At 48.4% G+C, this 22256-nt stretch overlaps 1 protein-coding gene across 1 annotated transcript in view; it reads left to right on the forward strand.

Annotated features, from left to right (window-relative positions):
• Positions 1-22256, forward strand: part of TLL2 (tolloid like 2) — a 120153-nt gene that overhangs the window by 80115 nt on the left and 17782 nt on the right. Inside the window, exons 9-13 of the mRNA XM_059169311.1 lie at positions 173-288; positions 5455-5557; positions 16123-16239; positions 17221-17366; positions 17867-18062. Of these exons, the coding sequence (XP_059025294.1) occupies positions 173-288; positions 5455-5557; positions 16123-16239; positions 17221-17366; positions 17867-18062 (678 nt within the window). The remainder of the gene's footprint in view (positions 1-172; positions 289-5454; positions 5558-16122; positions 16240-17220; positions 17367-17866; positions 18063-22256) is intronic.

Below are 22256 nucleotides of genomic sequence, written 5' to 3' on the forward strand. Positions count from 1 at the left end.
TATTTTCACTTCTATCAGCCAGAAGAAAATCATCAGTCTGACTGACACGCTTCTCACAGAGGCATCCCGGGGGCTTTGGCTGGTCACAGGGTGTTGACGGGGCCTGGCACAGGGAGCTTCTGGGATAGGGAGCGTGTCTGCCTGAATCACAGTTGTTGTTTTACTTGTGCAGCATGTGGGGAGACCCTGCAGGACACAACAGGAAACTTTTCTGCACCTGGTTTCCCAAATGGCTACCCTTCTTACTCCCACTGTGTCTGGAGGATATCGGTCACGCCAGGGGAAAAGGTACGTGTGAAACCACCTCAGGAAGTGACATAGCTTTCTTTGAGGTGTGGGGGTTGTACTATTATTGACAGTAGTGAAAACAGCTGCGATGCTATGAGCACCACTGTGCGCCAGCTTGCTTATTTCTGGACTTCCGACTGGTGTCATACAAATAGAGGCTAGAAGCAAAATGTCCATGTGAATTATAAATCAAGCTCACAGTTTGGAAAACAAAGTAGACTCTAGCCTTTCTCCTTAATAAGGACACCATCAGAATGCCTTGGAAGGTGAGGATCCAATTGAGAATTCCTTGACATGTCAGAGTGTTGCTCTGGGAGGTAGCAATGTAGGGAGAGCTGGCCCCCAACCCACAGCTGGCTCTTCCTTCTCTTCTCAGCACCCCCATTTCATCTCAGGAGCACCCATGGTGACACCCCAGCCTACTCTCCCAAACACTCTGCACTCCCTCCTTGCAAACAGTTATTCCTCCAGTAGGAGCAGATTGGTTAGATATGCTGTCTACCTTTGGGAGGGTGGGTTCCAGGACCGAGGTCTCTGCATGATCTAGAAATAGGCTCAGGACCATTTGGACAGGAACTCCAGGGTCCTGGGCACTTGCAGTGAGGTCTAGGAGCTATGCAAGCTCTGGGTGAGCACGATCCTTTGGGTCTGAAGGTTCTGCGATTCCCTCCAGATTCCCTCTAGAGTTGAGCCAGGGCAGCAGCATCTTTTGTCGTGGTCCAAGGGTGTTAAGTTCTCAATCCTCTGGCATCTCTTCATATCCATCATATGGATAAGGAATTTGAGGCCCAGACACTTAAAAAATTGCCCAAATTCACAATAAAATATAGAACTGGAACTTGGGGCTTCTTCACTCCTAAAACGTGTGTGTGTGTGTGTGTGTGTGTGTGTGTGTGTGTGTGTGTGAGTTTTCACACCTCCCTTCAAATCCAAGAGTTCTTCAGACTAGACACTGCCATCTTTGAGATGCCCTCTCTGTCCCTTGGGTCAGGCTTCCTACAGTCATACCTGCCGTAGCTTGCCTCACAATAACATGATTGCTGATTTATCTGGTTGTCTACCTTCTAGACCCTAACCTCATTGAGGACAGAGACTATTCAGCTGGAGGTTTCCAGCACCCAACAGAGCCCATGGCACAAAGTCACACAAAAAGTCTTTGTTGAGGGCACCTGGGTGGCTCAGTGGGTTAAGCCGCTGCCTTTGGCTCAGGTCATGATCTCAGGGTCCTGGGATCGAGTCCCACATCGGGCTTTCTGCTCAGCAGGGAGCCTGCTTCCTCCTCTCTCTCTCTGCCTGCCTCTATGCCTGCTTGTGATCTCTCTCTCTCTGTCAAATAAATATATAAATTAAATCTTAAAAAAAAAAAAAAGTCTTTTTTGAATGGGCATGTGAATGGATGAGAGGCCAAGTGACAAACCTGCAGCTGGGGGTGCCATGGGGTGATGGATTTCCGGAGGCCTGAAGCCAACCTTCGAGTAGTCCTAATTCATAACTGTTAATAATGTCCACTTAAATGTTTTCTCTGGCCTCGGTGCTATTCTCAGCATATTATGCAGTTTATCTCTTTTAATCCTCAGAACCTCATGTGATAGGAGCTATTAGCACATTAATTTTTCTGATTAAAAAATGGATTTGCCTGAGGCTACTCAGTTTGTTGCGAAGTTGGGATCTGAGTGTAGGTGAGAGCCTGGATGCTTACCCATCATCCTGTATTATTTCACAAAAGGGTCAGGTGAAAAGGCATCTGAACATGCATTCACGTGCACGTGCTCACGTAACGTGTGCTCACACACAACGCCCATGCGCGACTCTTATTCTGGCTCTAAGTATTTATGACACTGTGCTTGTCATCCAGAGCCTGAGAGACTCCAGGCTTGTCCCCTTTGCATTCGTGCGCTGTCTCTGTGCCTGCTGGAGGCAGTAATGAGAGGAAGGCAGGAAGAAGGAGGAGGAAGAGGAAGTGATCCAGCAGTCCCCAAATCGTTGAATTGTCCTACCTAGCAGAGGCTATGGGATATGCAGAAAATCCCTCCAGCCTTAATTATTATTGCTAACTGGGGGGGGCAGGGAGAATATACATCATTGAGATTCCTGTACCAATGATTTCCATTTTGGCTTCACCAGCCTTCCCTGAGCTGCTAGTAATTAGCAAACTTGATCGATTCGAGTGTCACTTCTTGCTTGTCACCTCTTTTCCTATGGTCTTTATGGTTCCCTAATGTATTTAAAATAATCAGTCTGAATGATTATCCCATTCATTTAGATCATGAATGTGTTACTAAGGAAGTTGTAATAACATTTCCTTTCTGAAAATTTGAAAAGCCAAAGAATTATATTGCAACCAGCTAGTCAGTATGACTGAGCTCTTCTGCCCAAACGTGAACACTGTGGGAGCTACAAATGAAAGATAATTTATTATCCCTGTCTTCAAGAGACTTAGAGTTTAGGTAGGGTTCCCCCTTACCTTTAGGGAATCTGATTTCATTGAAGGAAGAGTATTTGCTTGGCCCAGTATTAGTTTTTACATTTTTACTAATCAGCAAGCAGGGTTGAGAACCACTTGTCTAGTTTGAAAGAATTTTGACCTCTCTCTCTCTCTCTCTCTCTCTCTCTCACACACACACACACACACACACTGTACAACACAGGAGCACAGGAGGGGAGCTGGCCTATTATATTCTCCCTCTTCATTTCATAGATGATCAGAAGGCTTTGTGGAAGAAGGTATTAATTGTCCTGAGACCTGAACACCGGGTGGGATTGGCCCAAAGGAGGGGTGGACACGCTTAACGCTAATTAGGACAGGCAGCTTGTGAAAAGTGCTTAGTGTGTAGGTTTGTGGAGCACTCAGTGTGGCTTGATTTTTAAGACTGCATTTATCGAGTGCCTATCGTGTGTCAGAGCACGATACGCTCAATATACAGTTTCTCCGGCCGCCCATCAATAACCCAGTGGTGTGCGTGTTGTTTCACAGATAAGGAAACTAAATATCACTCAGCCAAGTGGGCAAGTGAGAGGTAGAGCTAGTAAGTGGTAGAGCTAGTAAGTGGTTGATCTAGTAAGTGATAGTAGGATCTCAGAGCTAGTAAGTGGTAGAGCTCAGAAATCCAGATCTGCTTGACTCTTAAAGACGCCTGCTCTGCAGTCACCATAAGGGGCCAAGGAGAGGGTCCCAAGGAGGGAAAGGCCGTGTCTATTTGGGCAGTCAGAAAGGGTCTCAGGGCAGAGGCAGGGGATGCTGGAGCTAGACCTGGGGAAGCGTCCATTAGCGGGATCCCTCAGGGCACACAAGGAAATAAGTTCACATAGGACGGATGCTGGAGGCTCTGGGAGGTAAGTAGAGAGTTTAATTTATGAGATGGGGCAGGGGGAGCCATGGAAGTTCTCTGAGCATAGGAAGAGTTTGATGAACATAAGATGTCAGAGCAAGATAGATCTAGAAGCCCAAGTGCTCAGAAGGGGCCAGGACGTGGCAGGAGTGATGTAGACAGCGCTGCTGAAGGGACACCAGACTGGCCTGCAACAGGGACACAGACATCTTAAGGGAAAGAGGTCTGTCAGCTTCGGGGATAAACAATAGGGGTGAAGCAGACATGACAGCATAGGGCTGCACCCCCATGACTGGTGTCACCTGCGCACAGGGGAGCTGGAAGGGAAATGCTGCTGCACTAAGGGACCATCACAGTCACCGGGGAGCAGGGAGGGCGGGAGCCAGCAGAGGCCAGAGGGCAGCGGAGAGAGGACAGGTGTGTTGAAGCCCAGAGAGGTGTTCAAAGCAGGGGAGGCATGGAGAATGGGACAAACGAATAACAGCCCTTTCAGTCTGGCTGGGAAGGCCCTGGAACTTTGACCTACAGCCTTCCAGCCTGGGGCTTTGCTTAGAGACCCGAGGGACCTGGTTGCAATAGTGGGGCAGGGCTGCCTTTATGGGGTCCCTGGTGAGTGAAGAGAGCAGAGAAATGATGGAGCAGAGAGACAGGCCGAGCCTGGCAGACATGGCATGGGTACCCTACATGGTGGGGCTGGATGGAATGAGGAAGGAGGGATGCCTGAACTCTGCTTTGGGCCATCTGCCAGGGATGCCCCAAGCTGGAAGGGTAGCAGGTTTATGGGAAGAGTACCCGTGTGCCAAGTCCACAGGGCCACCCACCTGCCTCCACTCTTTGTGGACAAGGACATCCATGGAATGGCCTCAGCATGTCCAGAAGAACTGAAACCTTCCTTTTTAGTCCATCTGAACCCCCAAGCTCCCCAGACTTCACTCCCCATTCCAGAACCACCCAGCATGACCTACACTCTCCTTGCCTGAGCTCATGTCAGTCCCTCTCGCCAAAATGCGCTCCTGCCCTGTGTCTCTTCCCACTAGGTCCCTATTCCCCTTAGGTTAAATGCCACCTCTTCTGAGATGTATCCTGGCAGCCTCTAGTTCTCCCTCCCTGGAGCTGCAGGATTCCCTTCCTGTGCGTCCCTCTCTTTTCCACATTTATTCCAGAGTGTTCTGTCTAACTGGCCTGAACCCTCTGTGTTCTCTGAACTCCCTAAAAGCAAGAGCCCTCTCTTGCTGATCTTTCGATGTCAGTTGGCCAACACAGACGGGCACACAGTAGGTGGTCAGCTAACAATGGTGTGATGAACGAAAGAAGGAACGAATGCAGGAATGAACGAACACACAGACTGACTCTAGGAAAGCTTTCGGCTACACCCCATCCCAGAAGAGTGAGGTCATGGCCGAGGGGGAACAGTGATCACGGTGGTTGCTCAGATGCACCCAGGCTAACCCTAGGCCTTTGGAATGATGGATGATGTTATAAGATCTTTCTGTATCTCTGAACTTCACTGACCCCTACCTCCTTCTAAATCCCCAGTCTCAGTGCGTCCCAGCCCGTCATTTTAATGTATTCTGTTTCCTATAAACCACCGAGTGACTTCAAAAGCTCCAGGACAGAACCAGGGGACTCATCTCCTCTGTTTACTCCCCATCCTGCTCAAGGTTTATTATTTCATGTCACGAGGTTTCCTGTGAGCGTGTCTTTGCGAGGACGCTCCCACTGTGGTCTGAGAGCTCTGTATGCTAAGAGGTAATGTGAGAACACGGGCATGCGAGATGGGTCTTCAAGAGTCCTCGGGCTCTGCTGCCAAAACTCACTTTACGGTCACTCTTTACAGATTGTCCTGAACTTCACATCCATGGATTTGTTTAAAAGCCGCCTGTGCTGGTATGACTATGTGGAGGTCCGGGATGGTTACTGGAGAAAAGCCCCCTTACTGGGTAAGTTGACTTTAGAAGGCCTTGGGAGAGGGTGATGGGCTGTTCCATGGGATGCCATTAACACGCGGAAGGGCCCATCCCGACAGCGGACACAGGAAGCTCACAAGGGTCGGTGTCGTTGTAAAACTCCGAGCACTCCATTTGGCAGCACGTGTTAAAAGCTTTTAAGACCGAGACTGCCCTTCAACCCGGCAATTCTGCTTCTTGGAATGTATCCTAAGGAACCAATTAAGGAAGCGTGCAAAGTTCTAGCTGTGGGGGTATTCACTGGAGCAGGAAAAATGGAAAACAGTTTACATGTTCAACAGTAGGGGTTCGCTGAAAAAACTGGGATACAACTTTCCAGGGGAAAACTATCCAGCCACTAAAAATAAAGTTGGAGGTGCCTGCTTATTGATACAGAAAGGGGTTCCTGTATGTCATTACACAAAAAGGTGTTACGAAAGACAACATGAGGTTGACTTCCATTTTAATAAAAATACTGTTATATGTATATTTTGAGGCTTTGCAAACTCAGGTGCCCTCAGAAATAAGGCATACGTGAGGACGAGGGGATTGGATAATAAATGAAGGAGTGGTGGGGAGTGTGGCCAAGTGAATATCCTGACCAGAATTACTCAAAACAAAACTACTTAAAACATGTACAGGTTGGATTCCACTGGAAGAAACCATTCTATGATCTACAGTACAAATATCAAGTAGAATCATGAATATAAATAAATAACATATAGTGGTTATTTCAGAATGACGGAGATTTTGTTGTTGTTGTTGTTTTGTTTGTTGTTTTTTGTTTTAGTTTATTCTGGGGGCTCCTGGGTGGCTAAGTCGGTTAGGCATCTGATTCTTGACTTTGGTTCATGTCATGATCTCGGGGGCATGAGATCCAGCCCTACGTCAGGCTCTGCCCTCAGCGTGGAGTCTGCTCAAGGATTCTCCCTCTCCCTCTGTACCTTTCTCCTGTACCCTGCATACTTTCTCTCTCTCTTAAGAATTTTTTAATTCTTTTTTCCTTGTTTAGCTATATTTTCTAATTTTTCTACAATAACTGTGTACCCTTTCTGGTAGATGCATAGTGCATAAACTCATACGTGACAAGGCAGCTTGGACCTTTCCACAAGAGGCAGTGGGCAGGTGGCACAAGGAGAAAAGTCCGTTCATTCAGGATTGGTCACCAATTTGCAATCTCCCATGGGTGACCTGAAAAGATGAAAGTATAGAGAATTAATGGCACAGTGTCCTGGAAATGGACATAGGGACTCATTTGGCTAAAGAATAGCAATGGGGGAGCCAGGAAGAGATGTAGATTTATAAGGAGCCAGATGGAAGGGTTTTGGCTGTTAGTGGATCGTCCTCATTTTTAGAGCAATAGCAGGGTGGGCTTCCAGGTTGATAAATCTGAGCCTTCACTGAGGTCTTTGTCCCTGGCATATCCTCACAAGGGCAGAAAACCCGCTCTGGTTATTCTTTGACTGTCTGGCCTGGGAGTGAGCTGCTGTTGGGACAGCAGATGAAAGACGGAATCAGGAGGAGATGGGGAGAGTTAACCGGGGGAGAGTTCCGTAGCCAGACCACGCGTGCCTTCGAGTCAGATTCTGGATAGGTCAGAAGAGATTGGGACAGAGGGTCTGGGTGGCCCCGAGTGGGCTGGCAAATACTAAGCTCTGTCTGGCCACAGGGACTCAGCCACGTCAGCTTTCATTGGGAAGATCACATAAACCCCTTCCGTCCAGAAGACCATGAGTCTCAATTCCTAGAGGTCCAAACAGAAAGGAATCTGTGTGCACTGGTGCTTAAGAAAGCCGCCATGGCAGGCTCTGAGAGTGGGTGCCAGGTTACCACCACCATCGGTGGCATCGGTGGGCTAGTCTGCCATCTAGGTAGGCAAGCCGAGCACAGCCAGGAGCGTGCACGCTATAGGACAAAGGGGATTGGTTACCCGACGGCAGGGCGGCGGCTGCCGGCCCTGGATTTCTGCTTCCTGTCTCAGGCAAGCAGACACAGCGCATGCTCGCAGCCAGCAGGAGGCCCGGCCTCCAAGGTAGTACCGACTGGGTGTGGCAAAAAGACTGAGGGCTGTGTTCTGGGATAGCAGAGGTTCCTGAACCTGGTTCCTGAACCCGAGACGGCTGGGAGGATTTCTGTGAATACAGATCCCTGGGAGACCACCGCATCAGAATCCCCATGAGCTGGGTCAGGGAGTGATCCTGCTTCCCCGTCAATGTAGGTGCATGGGGACCTGTTTAGCACCACATAGAAAGGGGACGGCAGGGGTGCTCATCAAACAGCCGCAGCTGGTTACCTTTGAGAAAGGAGAGGAGGCACAGGTAGTCGGCAGCTTGGAGGTTTGGTTTGTATACTTTTGGATCATTCTACATTTTTTTACAAGAATGCATTCAGGTAGTATTTTCTAATTAAACTAATACAAGGGGTTGTGTGGGGTGGGGGAGTTTCCATGACAGCACGGAATCATGAACCCCTCGACAAGGCAGGGATCAGAGTCCCTAAGCCCACACCTTCACCAGGAAAGTGCAGAGTCCACACTCTTCGAACGTGGACCAACTCGCTAAGTCCGCACAGCCAGTTAGGGGCTGAGATCAGACCAGAACTCCGATGGCCTCGTCATGAGGAGTGGGGACTGCTGCCTCTGAGAAGGGTATCCCAGTAGTAGGACCGTCAGATAAAATGCATGATTCACTGTTTAGCTGAAATTCCAATGCGTCTGGCCTTCCCGTATTTTTGTTTGCAAAATCTGGCAACCCTAACGCCCCCCAGAGGAATGTGGTAGACCCAAAGGGCTCAGGGAAGGAAGCTCTCTGTTAACTGAGGTTCCCCAGAGAGGGCCAAGACACGCTCTCGAGACTGGGCACAGCCAGAGGCATTTCCAGGGATTCCCTTTTCTTGAACCTGAAACAAGAACTTTCTCACTGCAGATCCTGGCATTTCTGACTACACTTCCATTGATGAGATGGGGCTTTTGCCATTCGTTGTTGTTGGTGATGGTTTGCTTTGTTTGGGTTTGGGGGGGGCGGGTTGGGGCTCATATTTTACACACTTTTGTACTGTGTGTGTGTGTGTGTGTGTGTGTGTGTCCGCGTGCCGCAGCCAAGGCATGGCCCAGTGCCTGTAACCGTCATTCTTCGTTTGCGGGAATTCTCCTTTGCCAACGACTTGGCCCTGCTCTGATGTTTCCAAATGCAGTTGTTAGTGCACTTTTGTGTTTGGAACAAGTGCATTGTGTGGGCCGAGCTGGTCCCTGGGAGGGGTCAGTGCCATGAAATCTGCTGGGAGGAGGCAGGTCAATGCCCCTTTGGCAGGAGGGAGAGCGGATTAGGGCTGATTGTGAAAGTATGCATCTTGCTCTGAAAAACTGTGCATTGCATATTTTCCCAGGGCAGTGTGTGAAAATCCAGGCATAATGGACACATAACTTTTTATGAATGAACCCTTTATGACTCCCCACGGAGTCCACTTGTAGTGTCCTCATCTGCATTTCCTCTTCTTGATATCCTTATTAAACTCCTCCTCGAAAGCCAGGAACCAGCATCAGTTCGGGGATTTGCCACCTTTTCTCTAGTCCCGCTTCTGCCCAGCCTGTTCGTTCTCTTGGAAGGGGGCTGTTGGAGACCCACTTTTTCACAAAGTGATTAAAGAGAAGTGTAAGTAGAATGAGAATAGTTCACCATTGGTTAAATTGGTTTTTCAGTTTCAGGGGTCACTCATGAGATTGCACCTGAAGTGGGGAGGAATGGGGGTGGCCTACAGAGAGAATTTATCAGTACTCTTAAGTACTGTCATGTTAATTGGATTCCCCTCCCTTATTTCTGGTGGAGGAATTACTCAAACAATGCACTCTTGTATGCAGAACTGTCTTTGAGCACTCTGTACCACCACAGTACACACAAAGCCCCTCTCCCAACTTTTCCCTGAAGTGGGGAGGGAAGTTCAGAAAGGCCAGGCTGGCTGATCAGAGTTGCATGGCCCCACTACTGGGGCTCCCTGGGCCGGGGGCCATCTCCCAAGTGAGCAGGAACGTTGGTGGGAGTCAAAGAGCCAAGGCTGGCATCGCCACAAGCTCGCTGTATGGCTGGAGGCTTTTGACCTTCCTTCCTGTCTGTGTCCAAACGGGGAATGATGTGTACATTCCCAGAGACCAGATTTCCTGTCTATTCATCCAAAAGCGGACCGTGTCCAGAATTGCACCTCGAATACTGAAGTTTCCTTTTGATGATGGTGACAGTGGTGATGAATTAGGAGGTGAAATTGATGGTGAAGGTCAAGATCCCAGACTGCTGAGGTTCAAATCCCACTTCACTTACAACTTAGACTGTAACTCAAAGTGAATGCAGCTCAACTCAAATTCTACAATCCTTGGTTTTCTCATAACCTAGATTATGGATAGTACCTAATTTGGGGGTAGCAGAATGCAGTTATATAATGTCTGTAGGGTACCTAGGACAATGTCAAGCTCAAAAGCAAAAGGCTTTCCTTAGAACCATTATGGTGGAGATGGGAGTGTTGAGAAAACGGGACAAAATAGAAGGTTTTAGTTAAGAATACACAGCGATTGGAGTAATCTGTAATTTATCCCAGCCAGTCTGTGTTTGCCAAGGCAGTAACTCCTCCCTCCTCCAGAGCAGTGAGCCGACCAGGGTTGTCCTGTGGTCTGGTGGTGGTGGGTGGTTCGTCTCATCTGGTTCGGTTCTTAGGCAGCAAGGCAGGCATGGGAAGTCGCTCTGTTTTTTGCAAACAGTCTCCAGTGGCTGTGACAGCTGGGGTTTTAAAAGGAGAAATTTTGGACTTGAAACTCAGTTTGGCTAAGAAGGAATTCCTTTTGTGATCCCACGTTGTTGAACGGCTGTTCAGCAAGCCTCTCTCCTCACTGGTAAGCAGTACTTCCCCACGTTTCCGTGGTGTCTTCCAAGAATTAATTGACACTAATTGGCATGCCGGAGTAACCATTACGGAAAATTTATGGGCTTCTGATGGATTGTTCCTTGCCAAACTCTCGGCAGAAGTTTCAGCTCATCTCACTTAATGTGAAGCTCACCAGAGCCAGAGAGCTGCAGGTGGCCAGAATCGGAAGGAAGCAGAAGGAGATTAGCAGCTTCTACCTCACGTCTCCGCAAAGAATGTATCCACAGTTGGCCATCAGGAAATGGCCACAGTGGCCTTTATTCCTCCCTGAACCTCACTCCTCCTATTTCTCAGAAGGGAAAGGAGAATTATAACTTCAAGTGGTGTTGGTGATAAAGGAGTGCCCACCAAATAACTGTTGAATAGACATAAGAAACATTGAGATATGAGTCACATATAATACAACTCACTGTCTAAAGTATTTACGTCAATGGCTTTTTGTATGTTCAGGGTTGTGCAACCAGCCATCATCATAGTCAGTTTCAGAACATCTTCATCACCCCAAAAGAAAATACATCCCTACTCATCAAGAGTCCCTCCCCATTTCCCCAACATTAAATGGATTTTTGAGTGACTCCACAGTCAGAGCTTGAGAGAACCATGACCACCAGTCCAAGTAGACCTTGACTGGTCTGTGTTGTGAACTGATAGTACAGCTCAGCTCGTGTCCCACCCCACCCCCATTCCTATCCTGCCATGGCTGCCATCTTTTTTTAAATTAATTTTTTATTTTTTATTAACATATAATTATTATTATTAGCTCCAGCGGTACAGGTATGTTAATCGCCAGGTTTACACACTTCACAGCACTCACCATATCACATACCCTCCCCAATGTCCATAACCCAACCACCTTCTCCCTGAGCAACCCTCAGTTTGTTTTGTGAGATTAAGAGTCCCTATGGTTTGTCCCCCTCCCGATCCCATCTTGTTTCATGTTTTCCTTCCCTACCTCCCAAGCCCCCCATGTTGCCACTCAAATTCTTCATATCAGGGAGATCATATGATAATTGTCCTTCTCTGATTGACTTATTTTGCTTAGCATAATACCCTCTAGTTCCATCCAGGTCATTGCAAATGGCAAGATTTCATTTCTTTTGATGGCTGCATAGTTTTCCATTGTATATGTATACCACATCTTCTTTATCCATTCATCTTTTTAGGGCATCTAGGTCCTTTCCATAGTTTGGCTATTGTGGACATTGCGGCTGTAAACATTCAGGTGCATGTTCCCCTTTGGATCACTACATTTGTATCTTTAGGGTAAATACCCAGTAGTGTGATCACAGGGTCATAGGGTAGCTCTATTTTCAACTTTTTGAGGAACCTCCATGCTGTTTTCCAGAGTGGCTGCACCAGCTTGCATTCCCACCACCAGTGTAGGAGGGTTCCCCTTTCTCCACATCCTTGCCAACACTTGTTTCCTGACTTGTTAATTTTAGCCATTTTGACTGGTGTGAGGTGGTATCTCATTGTGTTTTTGTTTTGTTTTGTTTTAAGATTTTATTTATTTACTTGACAGACAGAGATAACAAGTAGGCAGAGAGGCATGCAGAGAGAAGGGGGGAAGCAGGGTCCCAGCTGAGCAGAGAGCCCGATGTGGGGCTTGATCCCAGGACCCCGAGATCACAACCCGAGCCAAAGGCAGAGGCTTAACCCACTGAGCCACCCAGGTGCCCCTCATTATGGTTTTGATTTGTATTTCCCTGACGCCAAGTGATGTGGAGCACTTTTTCATGTGTCTATTGGCCATCTGGATGTCTTCTTTGCAGAAATGTCTGTTCGTGTCCTCTGCCCGTTTCTTGATTGGATTATTTGTTCTTTGGGAGTTGAGTTTGATAACTTCTTTATAGATTTTGGATACTAGCCCTTTATGTGATATGTCATTTGCAATTATCTTCTCCCATTCTGTCAGTGCCTCTTTGTTTTGTTGACTGTTTCCTTTGCTGTGCAAAAGCTTTTGATCTTGATGAAGTCCCAATAATTCATTTTTGCCCTTGCTTCCCTTGCCTTTGACAAGGTTTTTAGGAAGAAGTTGCTGTGGCTGAGGTCTAAGAGGTTGCTGCATGGCTGCCACCTTTAGACGGCATTAGGAATTATAGGGTCAAAGATTCCTATATACCAGGAAAGGCATGACCTTTGGCCTCTTCCTCTGTAGAAGATCCAAATTTCAGACTTAGACCCAAGTGTCTGAGGAATATATGGTTATTTCTGTTTGTTTTTTTTTTTTTTCAATAACAGAATTTCAACAGCAATTATATACCTTTCTGTCAGGTAGTGGGAAGTTAACTTCAATTAGATTGTGTTTTCTTCCTTCCACGTGGGGGTCCGATAAGGGATTGACTTTGTCCCAAGGCATGGTGGCAGGGGAGGCGTCCATTTTGCCATCCCAGGTGGCTTTACGGTGTGTCCTCCTGCCTGGTCTCTAGCCCTCTGTCTGAGCAAAGAATCATAAGTGGCTGCTGGGCCTCCTTCTTATCTCAACTCCAGGCCAGTTCAGATCGGTGCCAGGTCCACATCTCCCTAGAAGACATACAGTGGGTGATGTCCTGTGGCTCCGCACACCCTCTGGACTACGGGAAAGTCACCTCCATACCCCTCCGCTTGAAGAGCTCTGCATGCCTGTCTCCCGCCTAATGTCTGGATGAATGTGTCGATGCTTCTATTCTGACCCCAGGTGGGACATGGGGATCTAAGGTCTTGTTGCCCCTCCAGGCTCTGCCCAGGAAGTGGGGGCACAGTTCTGTCCTTCTCCCAGATCCTTTTTTAATTTTTATTTATTTTTATTACTTTTTAAAGATTTTATTTAAATTCAAGTTAGTTAACATATAATACATTATTAGTTTCAGGTGGAGAATTTAGTGATTCATCGGTGGCATACAATACCCAGTGCTCATGCCATCAATTACTGTCCTTAATGCCCATCATCCAGTTACCCCATCCCCCTACCCACCTCCCCTCCAACAACCCTCAGTTTATTCCCTATAGTTATGAGTCTCTTTTTTTTTTTACTTTTTTTAAAGATTTATTTATTTATTTGATAGAGATCACAAGTAGGCAGAGATACAGGCAGAGAGAGGGGAGAAGCAGACCCCCTGCTGAGCAGAGAGCCCGATGTGGGGCTTGATCCCAGGACCCTGAGATCACGACCTGAGCGGAAGGCAGAGGCTTTGACCCACTGAGCCACCCAGGCGCCCCCGGTTATGAGTCTCTTAATGTTTCCCTCCCTCTCTCTTTTTATCTTCCCTTCCCCCATGTTCATCTGTTTTGTTTCTTAAGTTCCACATGTGGAGTGAAATCATATGGTATTTGTCTTTCTCTGATTTATTTTGCTCAGCATAATACCCTTCAGTTCCATCCACATTATTGCAAATGGCAAGATTTTTTTCCTTTTTTTTTTAAGATTTTTTATTTTTATTTATTTGACAGAGATCACAAGTAGGCCTCTCTAGGCAGGCAGAGAGAGAGAGGGAAGCAGGCTCCCTACTGAGCAGAGAGCCCGACGCGGGGCTCGATCCCAGAACCCTGGAACCATGCATGACCTGAGCCGAAGGCAGAGGCCTTAACCCACTGAGCCACCCAGGTGCCCCAGATTTCTTTCTTTTTTGATTCTTGTGCAATATATATATGTGTGTGTGTGTGTGTGTATATATATATATATATATATATATATATATATATATACATATATACATATGACAGCTTCTTTATTCATTCATCTGTCAGTGGACATTGGGGCTCTTTCTGATGAAGTTCTAGAACCTAGGTGAGGTTTGGTGGGCTGAGGTCCGGAGCCGATGACCAAGAAAGAATTCTTGAGACATCTTTGGTGCAAAATGGTGGTTTATTAAAGCACGGGGACAGGCCCCGTGGGCAGGAAGAGCTGCTGCCCCGGGTTGTGAGGGATGGCAGGTTCTGTACCCTGCGGTTGGGGGAAGGTGAGGGGAAGGGAGGTGTCAGTGGAGTTTTCATATGCTAAAGAGGGCCTACAAGGTGCCAGGATGTTCCAGGCCTGCCGGAGGCCTTGCCCTTGCTGCTGGATCAATGTTGTCTTTAGACCAGCCATTAACATTAAGATAGTTGGGAGACTTTTTGGTGGGGTCTCACAATCCTGCTATCAATCGTCTTTGTTAGTGAGATTTAGAACATTTGTAAGCCAAGGGAGACTCCTGTCTAGCAGGATTGTGAGCTCTGCAAGTTAACTATTTGCTTATTGTTCATGGCAGTCAGGGCTGCCTGAGCGATGCTACACTTATGGAGGGGAAAGGGTGAAGAGGGGGTGCAAGGCGCCAGCTCCTGCTTTGTCCTCAGCCAGCCTCCTGCTCCTTCATCATTTCCATAGTTTGGCTATTGCAGACATTGATGTTATAAACATTGGGGTGCAGGTGCCCCTTCAAATCATTATTTTTGTATCGTTTGTATAAATATCCAGTAGTGTGACTGCTGGGTCATAGAGTAGTTCTATTTTCAACTTTTTGAGGAATTTCCGTACTGTTTTCCAGAGTGGCTACACCAGGTAGCATTCCCACCAATGGTGTAAGAGGGTTCCCCATTCTCCACATCACTGCTAACATCTGTTATTTCCTGAGTGGTTAATTTTAGCCATTTTAAGTGCTGTAAGGTGGTGTCTCACTGTGGTTTTGATTTGTATTTCCCTGATTCTGTGTGATGTTAAGCATTTTTTCACGTGTCTGTCGGCCATTTGTATGTCTTCTTTGGAGAAATGTCTGTTCATGTCTTCTGCCCATTTCTTGACTGGATTGTTTTTTGGGGGGGTGTCGAGTTCAATAAGTTCTTTATAGATTTTTGGGTACTAGCCCTTTATCTGATGTGCCATTTGCAGATATCTTTTTCCATTCTGTATGTTGCCTTTTAGTTTTATTGATTTTTTTCCTTTGCTGTGCAGAAGCTTTTGATCTTGATGAAGTCCCAGTAGTTCATTTTTGCTTTTGTGTCCTTCTCACAGATCTGTTTTAAACCCACTTGGGGTCTCTATCATCTTTTTCCATCAAGGGCCTTACCTCAGGGTGGGACGGTATACGGGGTCCTTCTAGAAGGTCCATCATCCCTTCTCTAATCCTCTCTCTCTCTGGTTCCTGCACTCATTCATCCTAGCAATCTTTCTAAGACTACAAGGGTGAAAATGGAAAATGTGCTCTTCCTCACTGAGTGTTCTTCCAAACAAAGTTCTTCCAAACTTTGTGATTGTGACTAGGCTTATGAAATTCAAGAGCCTACAAGATTTGATTTTTTTTTTTTTTTATCATATGTTCTCTGGCATCCCTTTTCTGAGGCAAGAGAAGCAGAATGTCTTCCCAAAGGCATGCCACCCGCAGAAGAAGGGCATGTATCTAGTAGGAAATACCGCGGGGGGGGATCGTCCATCGCTGTTTCAGACCATTACCCACCACACCTGTACCAGACCCACATGGCAGAGGAGGGCGTGTCTGGGCTACACTCTGAGTTCTTCGATTGACTGGTGTCTGGAATCCTCTAGAAGTCGGTCCTTTATTCCTCTTTGCGTGACAGGGTGAATCGCCACAGCCAAGCTCCTGCTCACAGGGTGCCACATTGAAAAAATGCCGCTCCCTCTCTCTGTAATGAGTTTCTCGCTGTCTGCTAGCAGCCTGACCTGTCTTTTCCGTTCCCAGGTAGGTTTTGTGGCAATAAAGTCCCGGAGCCCCTCACCTCCACGGACAGCCGGCTCTGGGTGGAGTTCCGGAGCAGCAGCAGCATCTTGGGCAAGGGTTTCTTCGCAGTGTACGAAGGTTGGTTCATGATGAGAGAAACCCACAGGGGAGCTTTGGCTGTTCTCTGACCTTCCCACGCAGCCCCCATCCCTCTTGCACCCAGGCCTGCATGGCAGCTGCCAGAGCCCCGGGGGTCGGGGCACCCACCACAGGGGCTGGGCCAAGGCATCCCCCCGGGGCCCCCTCCTCCACATGCTGGAAGCAGAGAGGGCAGCTGTGCTTCCCTCAGAACAGGTGTCATCATCTACCTGTCACCACCCCGCTGAACCCCATTTCAGTGCAGCTGGGGGGCCCATCCAGGGTAGTGAACCCGAGGACATGAAAGCAACCTCTGAATCTGTGCGAGCCCAAGCAAAGGACCCAACCACTCTGGGCCTCTGTTCAGAAAAGATCAGGATATTTACAACCGCATTTCTTGAAAGGGCCTCTGAGGCCACCATGGGGTTGAGTTGAGGAAACAAATAGGTCTGGGCTCTAGGCAGCTGCCACCAGCACATTTCTGCTAAAGTTCATTCCACATATTTGGTAAATTGTAATTATGGAAAGGCCAAGGTTTTGTTTCTATAAATGAAATAACGTGTGTGTGTGTGTGTGTGTGTGTGTGCGCGTCCCCCTCTGTGTCAGTGGTCCCCTGGCCTCTACATTAGAATCCCTCGGGGAACTCAGACATCACTGTTACTTGGAGCTCCCCCAGACCTCCTTGCGTCAGAACTTCTAGGGATGCATCCCCTGCTTCCACAGCTCAGACTATTTCCCAGGTGATTGTGATGTACAACATTGATGGGGAACCACTGCCTTACATGGTTATTTTCTCTATATGGAAAAAATCCCAAGTTGCCAACAGATCAAATTGTGCCTTTCCCGAGGCACAGTGCCGGTTAGGTGGAGATGAAAATGTTGCCACGTGGAGCCACCTAGTGGTGATCCGTGGGTCACTCATTTCCTTCCCAAGGTCTGACCAGGAACCCCATTCCTCCTTTCCTGGCTCTCTTCCTAAAGCTACGTGTGGGGGAGACATTAACAAAGACGCTGGTCAGATTCAATCTCCCAACTATCCCGATGACTACAGACCTTCCAAGGAATGTGTTTGGAGGATTACGGTTTCAGAAGGGTTTCACGTGGGACTTACCTTCCAAGCTTTTGAGGTGAGTACCGCTCGGGTTTTCCCAAGGATGAAGTAACTGTCAACTTCTTCTAGACGCTCTCTGCTCCATAAAGATGGGTTTCCATTGAGTGGGTTGCAAACAAGAACCTGAGAGACCATTTCAAGCTCACGAGGCATCGTACCTGGACATTTGGCTTCAACGTCTTTGCAAACTTTGAAATTGCATCCACCTCCTTTCCAACAGCCAACCAGGGGTGGGGGGGAGGTGGCGCGGGGGTAGAGGGGACTGAAGGTCTAGGAGCGGATTTCAGGAAGTTGCATAGAACCGGTCTTCCATGTGTATCGTCTCTTAGTCTGCACAGTTTGGTTCTCCCTGGGCTTCCACAAGTAAGGGACAGCTTGGAGAACCCAGGACACACTTGGGTCCCTCTGCCTCCTGGTTAGATCTTTGAGAGTGTTGCTTAGGTTCCCTTCTCACATAAAAAAGCCTTAAAGCCAGACCATCCATCACCTTCCACGTTGCCTCTTTTCTCTGTTTAGATCGAAAGGCATGACAGCTGTGCCTACGACTACCTGGAGATCCGCGATGGCCCCACGGAGGATAGCGCCCTGATTGGCCATTTTTGTGGCTATGAGAAGCCAGAAGATGTGAGATCGAGCTCCCACAGAATGTGGATGAAGTTTGTGTCCGACGGCTCTATCAATAAAGCGGGCTTTGCAGCCAATTTTTTCAAGGGTATGAATTAGCAGCTTGTTTCCGTTTTTAGTCACAGGAGGAGGTATTGCCCCCCTGGCTTAAGAATCACAAAACCCATATGGAACCTTAGCACAAACAAGGCTCCCTGCAGGGAGAAGGCAGTGACCCATTTTCAAGTTGCCTCTTACTGAGTTCACCACTGATTCATGAGCAGGCACGGCTTGGGCAGCTACAGGGCAGAAAGTTCTGCCACCGTGGTTGGAAACTAGATTTAATAAGTTTACCCTTAGTAAACCTCAGGGAAACTGAGTGTTGATAATAAATATTCATGTAGTCACTCTTGTTAATTGAGCACCTACTGTGTATCAGAAACTGCAAGGTGCTTGGTGGACATGATGTCACTTAATTCCCAAAATAACCCTTTGAGTTGGGTTTGGATCACATTTGATTAGGATTGAGAAGGGTTGCTTGGGGGTCACTCAGATCATTAAGAGGCAGGTCAAGAAGCCCAGTGCAGTCTAACTCCTGAGCTCAAACCCCTTTGGCAGTGTTGCCTTGCAGTCCCTGATGTAGGCCCGAGAGGCAGCCTCCCTCCTCAGCTGCTGACGTACCAGCCCCCGGTGTACAAACCTCCCTTTGAGTGGCAAGGAGAGTGAGGGGTTCAGGGAACAAATTTCCATGTGGTCTTGGGGACCTGCTGTGTTGCAGAGTCTTGATGAAAGTGACCCAGAATGGCATGGGAAGCACAGCGTGCCTGGTCCCTGCAGAAGGGGCTTCTCAGGACTCCTCTGTTGGGGGCAGGTCTTCCTTCCCTGCTCTCTGGGCCCTGGAAGCCCCTAAGACCACATTGTAAAGGGGGGCCCAGGTATTCCCCAGCACACTGTGATCAGGTGCCTGGTGGCACACTAGCAGCCACTGAATAGTGTTATCTAAGCCACGTCTGAGCTCTGTAGCTCAGTAGCACCACTCACCTTTGGGAGGAACCGCTTTCCCCTCCTTCCCTCCTCTCCAGGAACTCTTGGCTGTGCCGGTCCAGAAATCCTGGTCCTTCTCTTACTCCCACTCTCCACATATGCCCCCTCTTTAGCCCTTTGTCCCAGGTTCTACGTAAGTGCGTGGGTGTCAGAGGAACCCATCTGGAGCCGTGTGGGCCTGAGCAACTCTTGGTCTTTACTGAAACTCCAGGTTTGCTCTCTGTAAAACAAGGGGAAGCAATCTGCCCATTTTACCTAACCCGTTGTGAAGCCCCCCAAAATGATGGCTGCGGGGACACTTTCCAAGCTGAAAAGGGCCCCACAGATGTGTGGGGCATCTTCTTTGATCTCGAGGCATCTGGGAGAGCGAAACCCAAGCAGAAACAGAACAAGAATCATAAGACTGTGGATAACTGGAGGAAAAAATGTGGTCCCTTCCTTCCAAGCAAAGAAGCCAGGCTGCAGCAGGTCAGCTTGTGGTTGAGATGCCCGGAAACTTAGTCTATGCGACCCACCCCACCCCCCGCCCCGGCCCAGACCACACATGACCTAGCACCAGCGACGCTTGCTGGGTGGCCTGAAGCAAGTGACCCGAAGTCTCTGAACCCCAAATCGTCTGCTTCTAGAAATGACATACGAGGCTATTGTAGAGCTGTCGGGAGAAAACCAAACCATGTAGGTAAATGCACATTGTCTAATGGCTAGTCCCAGGAACTGTCTTTGCTAAAGAAGGAGTCTTGGAGGTGGTTATTGTTACCTTTGGCAAAAAGGAAGTGACGATTTCTTCTTGCAGTTGCCATGTATCAGTTTCTTGTGGCTGCTATAACAAGTTACTATCATTGTGGAGGCTTAGAACAATAGAACTTTCTCGTCTTCCAGTTCTGGAGGTCAGATTTCCTTGCCTCTTCCCGTGTCTAGAGGAGGCCTCCGCATTTCTTGGCTCGGATGCCCCTCCATCTTCAAGCCAGGGCTGGCCGGTTGAGTCTGTCTCCTGCAGCGTCACACACCTCTGTTTCCATGGCTGCACCTCTCTCTCTCTGCCCCTGACTGTCCTCCTCCTTCTCTCAGTCATAAGGACCCGTGAGCTGACAGTGGGCCCACCCCCAGATCCCAGGATAATCTATTTCAAGATCCTTGATTTAATCAAATTTGTGAAGTCCTTTTTGCCAAGTAAGCTCATGGATTCACAGGTTCCAGGGACTAGAATGTGGACGGCTGCCGGAGGCCTGATTTTGCTTAGCACGTGTCACGCATGATCAGAAAGATTTATTCTAATTCTGTCCCTCTCCTCTGACATCCATCCTCTGCTCTGTCAAATTAGGTGTTGCGGAGTTAGTAATCCCGTGGCACCGACCCACCCACACCTCATTCCTGGTGCTGCTGCTAATTGGCGGTGCATGGTTTTGAGAGTACCGGCTAACGCTGGACATAAGGGCAACCAGTCCAGAAAAAAAAAAAAAAAAAAAAAAAAGGATGCCCTGTTGAATTTGAACTTAAAATGAAGAATGATCTTTTAGTTTAAGCATGTCTCAAATATTGCACACGTGGTTAAGAAATGATAAGACACAATCATCTTAAATTCAAATGTAGTCAAGCCTGTTGGGTGTCTTTGTGGCAACCCTACCAGTGAGGCCGCAGTGAGGTGCACGTCCCTCAGGGCAGCTACACCGGCGTGCAAGGCACTGAGTCAGCTTGCTCTGGGTACCCACAAGACCCAGCTGCCTTTGCAGTTTGGAAGACCCCTCCTCCTCCCTCCGCCACAGTCAGCATTCATTCAGCGGTCGTCAAGCCATGTGTCAGGTGCTGTGCTAGGCGCTGGGGACACAGAGGAAAGCACAGTCCTTGTCCTCAAGAGCTCAGGCCAGTGAAAGAGGACTACAGGCAAATGTCGGTGGCCTGGCTGCAGACATGCGACCTCAGAGGCCCTCAGCCTGGGGGCGGGGCTGCATTGCCCAGCCTCAGACTCCAAGGGCATTTCAATTCTCATCTTGCAAATGTCTCCTTAGATGCCCATGAAGGCATTACCCGAGGCTCACCTACACTAACTTAATGCACAGGCCTGGCTTGACATCCCTTTTACGTCAGAGAGCTTGACCCTGAATCCTAAAAGAGGAACCAGGACTGGTGGAAGCTTTGGGGGACCTTTTAGAGGGGAGAGAAAGGACTGTATTGAGTGTGCCAGAAACCACGTGAGTGCTCTCACGTTCTCTTCAGAACAGCCCCATTCAGAACAGTCGGCATTAGTATTACCCCGCCTTTGACAGTTGAGGAAACAGAAGTTCTGAGGGGGCAGAGCAGGAACAGACCCAGGATCTGAAGGGTCCCCCCGTGCCTTCTTCCCACAAGAGACCCGCCATCACAGGCAAGTCAAGTGAAGGGGGAGTTGAATTTCTCTTTAGTGTTTGTGATTTGATTCTCAGCCTGGTCGCCTTTCTGCCCTCCGGACGCCGTGGAAACATGGGGAAAAGGGCCTTGGACGTGGCACCCCAGGTTTGGATTTTTGTCCTGCCTTCATCCCTCACAGGCGTCTGCGGTCATTTTCCTTTCAGAGACTGGGTCGGACCCGCTCCGTGCTCCACTGTGCTCCCAGTGCCTGGCCCGTGCCGGGCTCAGTAGGTACTCCCTGCGCCGGGAATGAATACATGAAAGAGGAAATGAGGCTCAGGTTCCTCACTTGTGGGTTGGGCTTCCTGCTGATTTCTCTGCCTCCTTTTCCGGGTTCCCAGGAGGAGGAATAAGGCGAGACCGCATTTTAGAGCAGTGCTGTCCCACCGAAATAAGAGGCGTCACAAAGGTGAGCCCCCGATGTCATTTCCAACTGGCTAGCAGCCACCTTTCTCCTTCCCCACCAAAAGAAACAGGTGGAATTATTTGAATGTATCTTATTTAACCCAATCTATCAATTTTATGATCATTTACCATCACACACAAGACTGTCATTTTAATAGGTAATTCATATACACAACCTTAGTGGCATATTTTATGGGCTTCTTCATTCTAAGTCTTGGAAATCCGGTGCCTTTTTACACTGCCAGCGCACCTGAAATTGGACAAGCTGCATTGCGAGTGCTGGACAGCCACACGGGCTGAAAGCGGCCACGTTGGTCAGTTACAGGCCTCAGGACCGGACACAGCCAGCTTCCTCTGCCCAATCTTTTTCCAGAAAAGCCATTGGTAGACTGTCATGGGAACACACAGTGCCCAGGGCGTATGTCAGGACTTCTCCCATGAAAGAAACTGGAAGAGGAACTACAAAGTC

This window comes from Mustela lutreola, chromosome 4, assembly GCF_030435805.1.
Source record: "Mustela lutreola isolate mMusLut2 chromosome 4, mMusLut2.pri, whole genome shotgun sequence".
In the NCBI taxonomy this organism is placed as follows: Eukaryota; Metazoa; Chordata; class Mammalia; order Carnivora; family Mustelidae; genus Mustela; species Mustela lutreola.